General features: G+C 57.5%; 1 protein-coding gene across 2 annotated transcripts in view; it reads right to left on the bottom strand.

Annotated features, from left to right (window-relative positions):
• Nucleotides 1–3,384: 3,384 nt before the first annotated feature.
• Nucleotides 3,385–7,571, bottom strand: part of PAPSS2 (3'-phosphoadenosine 5'-phosphosulfate synthase 2) — a 59,466-nt gene continuing 55,279 nt past the window's right edge. For both annotated transcript variants that reach the window (XM_031956979.1, XM_031956980.1), the window contains 4 exons: nucleotides 7,357–7,492; nucleotides 6,724–6,992; nucleotides 5,962–6,191; nucleotides 3,385–4,992 (listed from right to left, as the gene is read on the bottom strand). In XM_031956979.1, coding sequence (XP_031812839.1) covers nucleotides 4,854–4,992; nucleotides 5,962–6,191; nucleotides 6,724–6,992; nucleotides 7,357–7,492 — 774 coding nt within the window. In that variant the 3' untranslated portion in view covers nucleotides 3,385–4,853. The remainder of the gene's footprint in view (nucleotides 4,993–5,961; nucleotides 6,192–6,723; nucleotides 6,993–7,356; nucleotides 7,493–7,571) is intronic.

Below are 7,571 nucleotides of genomic sequence, written 5' to 3'. Positions count from 1 at the left end.
GGGCTTCCTCTCTGTATCACTGCCCGCCCTACTGCCCTCCTCTGCCACAGGAGCCTCTGGCATCCTCTCCCGGGCCCCCTCACTGCCCCCTGGTTCTCGGAGCCCCCTTACATCTCAGGGGCCTTAACCTACAGTCAGAGAAAAACCCTTTGGGGGTCGTCCTTATGTGGAAGTGGGTTCTTTTGTCCTCCATGTGTCCCAGGGTCCCCAGCCTTCACTTCCCTCCATCCCTCCGCACCTTCTTCCCTAAGTGTTCCATAGCAGGTCCCCTCAAACCAAACCGGGGAGAAGCATTTATAAATCACCTGCTGGATCCCATGCCCAGCGCTTTTCCAAGAAGGGAAATGTTTCCAACCTAGGGCATGAGCTTAAAGGAAAAGGTTCTTTCTCCTGCAGCTGATCTGGTGCCGGACCTCTCTCAAGCACCTACTGTATACCAGACACAGTACCAAGTAGGCCCTGGGGACGCAGAGAGCCAAAAAATAGTCCTCTCAGGGAGATCTGATGAGGGAGAAATCCCATGGACACCTGCACAGATCAGGTGGCCCTGGGCCAGACTGGACGTGACCTCAGAAAAAAGGCTTTAGCTGGACTCAAAGGAAGCCAGGGACATGAGCCCAAGGAGCACCGAGGAAAGGTGGGCTGGTGACCCTTTGTTAGGGGGGTGAGGAGAGAACCCTTGTTCGGTGCCGGCCCTTCTGACTCATCTCCTGGGTCCTGGGGTCAAACTCCTGCGAGTAATCGGCCTCTGTGACCAATGGACGTGTGTCCGATCCAAAGTCAAGTTTAAGACTCTACTTGCCCGCAGTTGGGTCACTGATAAGTCCCTGCTGCTCGCCTGCTAAGTGGGCTGTTCAGTCTGCTTTCCCTGGGAAAAAGCTTCCGGGCAGGGTCTCAACAGGATCCCTTTAAGAGGGAGTAAAACAGCAGCCGCCATCTTGTTGGGAATGGACCAGCAGCCCCTGGGGCCTTCCCACTCTCAGGCTGGTTCATTGATCCCAGGCAAGGAAACATGCAGGTGTCCCTGGAGGCCTGACCCCTCCCCTCCCTAGTGACTGCATGTCAGGAGCCTCCCTCCCTCCCTATGCCCTCGGGTCTTCTTCCATGTCTTTGCAGCCTAATTCAGGCACCCTTCGGGCGACTAAGGCTGTGGTCTCCCTAAAGGCTCTTCTCCCCCCCTGCCACAGCAGCATCCCTGGCGCTCAGCCTGCGTCACTCCCTGCTCAAGAGGATCCGATGGCTCCCTGCTGACTCTGGGACGGGGGATCCCCCCGGCAGCTGCAACTCTTCTCAAAATTGTGTTTTTAAAAGCAAATAAAAGACCGGGTCTAGTGAACTATAGTTAACAAAATACTTATGTTCCTGATACCTCCAGGTGAAGGACCGCTGTTCTAGGTTAAGACCTTTTCCTCTGGCCCTAAAAGCCTTTTCTGATTCAGCCTCTACCTCCCCCGCAGGATCGTTGCCCAAGATTCTCCTCCCCCACTGTGTTCTAGGCACGCTGGCAAGGAGGACCACGTGTGCATCTTGGAGGGCGGAAAGGTTGGCAAGATGTCCTTGGGTGGAACTGACCCACCTCCCACAGGCCTTTGCATGGGGCCTTTCTCAGTCCCAGACAGTGGGAGCTCTTAATCACAGGCTGACTCACTTTCCAAGCCCAACGAGGCAGAGCTCATCGAGCAGGGAAGTTGGGTGACCCCCTCTCCTGACAGGAGTGTGGGTCAGTGGCCGTCCTGCACACCCCGACCTCAGCTTTCTGGGTTGGTCCCGGGGCTCGTGAGTCTCCCCTTGATGGTCGGCCCAGGCCACAGGTGTTGGGGCTGCCCCAAGGATTTACCTTTTCCCTCAAGGTGGGGACTTGGGGCAAGACAGCCTCCGAGGTCACGCTTTCCTTTTAGTGTCAGCAGGATTTCTGCATATGGAGCCAGTGGTTACTTTACTCTGTTAATTTAAGCTGAGCCCAGCTGAACTTGACCACTGCGTTATCTCTGGCTATATTAACAGAGTGGAAGACAAGGTGGGGCTGGGGACCAAGGGACTGAAAAAGAGCCAGAGCCACAGCGTTTGGAAGATTTGTTGCTTTGGATGCGAATGGCGCTAGGCTGTTACTTCTCCCAGCCACTGGACCACCGCCCAACTCAGCCCCCCCCCCCTTGGGACTTTGTATAAAGCCCACCTCCCCGCGTCCAGTCCGGATGAGTCAGCCCCATTGTGATAAATATGACCATAAAAGCAGCCCCGGCCCCCATTTACTTGCAGCAGATCCTGAATCGGATGGGAGAGTGGGGGGAAAAGGATACAAGGAAAACTCCCGGATGCCCTCCCCCCCTGCTCTGCAGTGCCATCAGCCCTGGCTCCTTGGGGAGCCCAGAGAAGTTAAGTGATCTGCTAGAGCCACACGGCTCCTCCATGTGTGGCAGGATCTGGAAAGGGCCTTTGAGAGGCCGGCTCCGGTCACCGCCGGGACACGCCGCCTCCCACAGGTGGGCCCTGGCGCATTGGGCGGGTGCCTGGGAGAATTATGGGAAGATGCAGGATGGGCACCGCTCTGCCTGGGGGAAGGGGTTGGAGTCAGTGTGAGAATGGGAAGGGATGCGCTACTCTCTGAAAGCTGCACCAAAGGACCGACTTGGGGGAAGCAGCTTTTCATGAGCTGGTGGGGAGGAGGAAGCGCATCCCAGCACAGGCACAGTCAGGAGGTGGAGCTTGGGAAGGGGGGAGGCACACAAAGAGACCCAAAGGAGTTTCCAGGCCAATAAAAGCCAAAGAGAGCTTCATATTTGAGCCCAGGCCCGGGGTAAGAGGGAGCCACTTGAGTTCATGGAGCAGGGGCAGCGACAGGAAGTGCTGGAGTTGTGGAGAGGGAGAGGAGGAGTGGAGGAGGCTTGAGCAAGGCTAACCAGGGGCTACTGCAGATCATTCAGGCGAGAGGCGGGGGAGAGGGGGGGCTGGGCTAAGGCAATCGCTCTGAGTGAAGAGAACGGGGTCAGGTGTGGAAGAGCCTGGGGAGCTGGAAGTAACATGATCTGAGACCACGTGGAGGCTGGGAAAACAGAAGGATGACAATCCCTTCAGTAAGAGGGACCGGGGAGAGTATGAGAAATCAAGGGGTGTTTTGTCGAGAGAACCAAAATAGGGTGAACACCTTCCCCCATCTCTCCCTGGCTCAATGGGGGATGACTGTGCGGTGTGCTCTAGCACTTGAGGGAGTCCTAGGACGCGCCATCGTGGTTCGCTCTCCACCAAGCTACGGGCAAGAGGCCAGAGCCTCGTCCCCAGGACCCCGCATTTCGCCAAGAAAAGCAGCTGGACTCCATCTGAACGCCGGGTCCCCCCTTTCTCCCCTTTTCTCCTCTGCTCTGGACCAAGCACAGACCAAGCACGTTCCGTTTGCAAGATGTTTATTAAAGTACGAAAAAGCGATCATCTGCGTATAGGAGTATTCATTGGCATGGAGGGCTGCAAGAGCAATTGGCGCCTACTTCAGGACTGTGACGCCGTGAGCTACGGTGGCGAAGGCACTCAACCCATTCTCATGGTTTTAATAAATATGCTACCAGAAAAAGCAGGCCAGCAGTTCCTACTGAGAAATGGCGGCGTGGAAGCACGAGCGGGCAGCTGGTGGGGCTTGCAACGAGGCACCTTGTGGTGAGAACTTGCAGAGACCAAGGCTCAGGTTTGGAAAAGACGTGCGGGAAACCAGAGAAGTCCCAGGATCCCCTTTCTCGTCCCCATCTCTCTTTGCACAAACCAAAAGCAACAGCAAGGGGACGAGCGGCTGCTCTCAGAGCTAGGAGGGCTCTTTTTGTGACAAAGATGGACTCCCTGGAGCGGACGTTGGGAGACAAGCCGTGTCTCCTGCTCCTCTGAAGGCCAGCAAGGCCCTTTGTGAGCCTCAGGCTCCTCTGGAAGGATAAAGGCATGGGGAGGACACCATAGAGTCGCCAGACCCGCTGCCTACACGGTGCTTGTCGGGCCAGAATAAAATACAATAAAAACAAAAGAAAATAATTTCTAAGCCAAAATGGGGCCAGAGAATCCATTTGTATTCACATCTGAGCCCACTGTGCAGCATGGCTCAGGAGCCCCCTCTGGTACAGAGGCACCCACAGTCTGACTTTGGGGGGCCCTTCTCTGGCCTCAGTTTCCTCATCTGTAGAAAGAGGGATTCGGAGCAGGGGACCTTTGGGCAGCTGAAGGACCTTGGGGACATCATGGCTCTTTGGGGGGGGTCGGAGTTCCAGAAAAGGCAGCAGGCAGGTCTGAGACCACACACACACACAGGGTCACACACACACTCACACATACTCATATACTCATAGTCAGACACACACAATAACACACACACAGTCACACACACAATCACACACTCTCATACTCATAGTCACACAGTCATACTCCCAATCACACACACACACACACACAATCACACACAGTCAGATACACAATCACACACACACACAATCACTCACACACACACACACACACATACTGTCACACACACACACACACACACACACACACACACCTTTGGTCCCACCGGGCCAGCATGTTTTTTGGCTCAGGCAGATTTTTGGCCCGGGCCCTGCTCAGCACCCAGGACAGCATCTGGGCCTTTGGGGAGGGGGCTCGGGCTTCTCTGGCTGGTCATAAAAGAGCAGAGACACAGATGGGCAGTGGACAAGGTCTGGGGCCGGGCCGATCTTCCAGAATGTCAGCCCACCGGGGACCTGGGCAGAAAGGGTCCCTCAAAGTCGGGAAGTAGCACGACTACTCAGCCTCTAATCACAAAAGCAGAAAGATGAAGAAGAGCACTTGTTCCCTCCTGGGGGGCCGAGCAGAGGGCCCGGGGCCTAGTTCTTCTCCAGGGACCTGTAGTAGTCCGTGAGCACCTGCCAGGCCTTGGGGGCCATGAAGCCGTCGGGAGGATTCTCTCCTTCCCGGGCGAGCTTCCTCATCCGGGTTCCTGAGATGAAGTCAAATTCATTGTGTCTGAAAGAGAACAAGAGCCCTAAGTTGGCAGGGATTCTGTCCTATGGAAGGCCTCGGCCCCTGCCCTCCGGAGCTGATAACTGGCTGGGGACGTGCTCTGTGAGGCGAGGAGAAGGCTGGGAACCCCGGGGCAGCATCACACAGAGCGAGTGTGAAATTCGGGGCCAGGAAGGGTATTTCATCAAGTGAGGGAAAAATCTAGCATCTTCAGAAGCAGGGAGGGAGTCAGCAGGGCAGACTGGCTGCCCCCCCAAAAAAAGCAGGGTCATGGCTTCCGAGACCAGTCTTGTTTATGGAGAACTGATTTGTGAGTGACGTGCTAGAACTGGAAAGCGGGCACTCTGACTCCTATGCTGGGACAGCCATGAAATAAGCTGGAAAGGGGGGGGGGGTGCCTTCTGATTCCAGAGGGCCCTGAGGGGAGTCAGAACTTTGCTTGGGAGGTAGTAGGGAGCCATAGAGGATTTCTGAAAAGAGTGAAAGAGCAGAACCTCTTCTGAGCATAAAAAGGCTGCAGGCTCAGGGCAGCCTGGATTGGATGTGCAAACAGAAGCAACGGGGCTTTGGAGGAAGATCATTTAGACTGGGACGGTCTTGGAGATAGATGCTCTGTCAACTTCTCAAGCAGCTCTAAAGTTGGGAGGAGTGTGGGGCAGGGAGGGGGGAGACTTAGGAGGACACTAATGTCGGTCACACATTTCCCTGGGGTTTTATCTTGGTGATCTCTCCTGGTCTTCCATCGTGAACCCTCTGAAATGGGCACACGGCATGTAGCTAACACCATGCTGAGTGCTGGGGTGAAGACCGTGTAAGGGATAAGGATGCGGGGATCAGAGAGGCCCTGGTTCTAGCAGGCCCCTGCCCGGCCCCTCAGGTGGAGTTCAATGTCCCAAGGCCCAGGCTTCCGGGGCAAGACCCCTCCCTCCTGGTTCAGGAGCTGGGGGACTGGGTCTGTTCCACAAAGCTTACCTTGCTGGGTCATAGAAGGCCATGGATTTCTGGGTCTTGTTGTAGGCAGCCACGCGGAAAGGGATGATTTCCACGGACGTGAGCCCCGGGGCCATGCTCAGCACCTTGCCCCCATGAGTGGGCTCATAAAGGTCTTTCTTGGTCTCGGGATGGGGCATTCCCGCAGGGTCCCGGCCCACGATGTAGAAGTTGGCCCCCGCTATCATTCGGCAGCGGCAGTGCCACTGAACCTGTGGGCAAAGAGAGGGCGGTCAATTATGCCCCATGAACAGAAAAACAGCCTCCCGTGGGAGGCCCTGTGGGGCTCGGGGTGACCACATATACATGCAAGAAGGGAAGCCGGGCCTTATGGGAGGCTGATCCCTGTCATCCCTTGGCCCTTCAGGTCATGGTCACCAGGAAAACCGGAGGGGACCTTTGGCGGCATCCAATTTTACTGCGCAGGGAACTAAGGCCCAAAGCAGGGCTTTTGGAAGGAGGGTGGAGGAGGAAAAGTGGGGAGGGGGAGATGCCCCCTGGCTGGTTTCCGGTTCTTTTATTGTGGCATTTACAAATATCTGTCTGAGGAGGGGCCCGGGCTGGCTAAAGGGCCGGCCATAAAAAGCTGAAGTCGCCCGGAGGCTATTTACAGGAGGCCATGGCATTTTACAGGTGGGGAAGCTGAGGCCCGGAGGATCCTTGCGGGCTGGATAAGAAGCCTGTTTTCTGACTCAGTCCCTCCAGCCCCTTCCCCATGCCCCGGAGTAGGCTCCCGCCCGTCACCTCGGTGGGGCCCGCGTAGAGCATCGGAGAGGGGAAGATGGCCACGATGGTGGACTTGGGGTCCAGGACGCCCTCCTCCAGCACGGCCGCGTGCTGCTTCATGCGCCACTGGAGCGGGACGTCGTCATCCTTGGTCCAGCCGCCCAGGGGGTGCAGCAGGAGGACCGGGTGCTTGTAGCCTCTGTCCAGGAGGCGCCGCCGCGTGTCCTGCATCAGGAGCGCGTGGCCGTTGTGCACGGGATTGCGCAGCTGGAACGCGAACACGGCATCTGGAAAAGGACCGAGCCCTCGCGAGTCAAGGTCACGGAGCGGCCGGAACGTCGCTCACTGCGGGCGGGCGCGAGGTCGAGAACCGAGACTGACGGTCACCCGAGGACCCAGGCCCGCGCCGGCCCTCTGGAGGAGAGGCGGCAGAAGGCTGGGGGACAGGTCGGCGGCGAGCCCCGAACCCCGGGCTGGGACCCGCTGCCCCGCCCGGGGGCCACCGGCTTCTCCAAGAAGCAGGGGGAGGCCGAGAGGCCAGAGGGGACAACGTTCTCCTGGAAATCCCAACTCCCTCCCCCCGGGGGCTGCCCTCCGGGGGTGGGGAAGGGGTGGAGCACTAGGGCTGGCCCGCGGAGGGACACCACAGACCTGCATTCATCTCCTTAAAGCGCTGCTTGAGCTCCAGGGGCGTGAGGCGGTACTGGTCCAGGCCGTCGTTCCAGCGGACCCTCTCCAGGACCTGGAGGTCTCCGCCAACCAGCCAGTCCCCGCTCTCCATCACCATCTGCAAGGGAAACCGGGGACTTGAACTCGGCACCAGCCAAGCAGCCATTTGTTTAGTGCCTACTGCGCACTCCAGGAAC

Source organism: Sarcophilus harrisii, chromosome 2, assembly GCF_902635505.1.
Source record: "Sarcophilus harrisii chromosome 2, mSarHar1.11, whole genome shotgun sequence".
Classification (NCBI taxonomy): Eukaryota; Metazoa; Chordata; class Mammalia; order Dasyuromorphia; family Dasyuridae; genus Sarcophilus; species Sarcophilus harrisii.
This window is presented reverse-complemented; position numbering and strand designations above follow the sequence as displayed.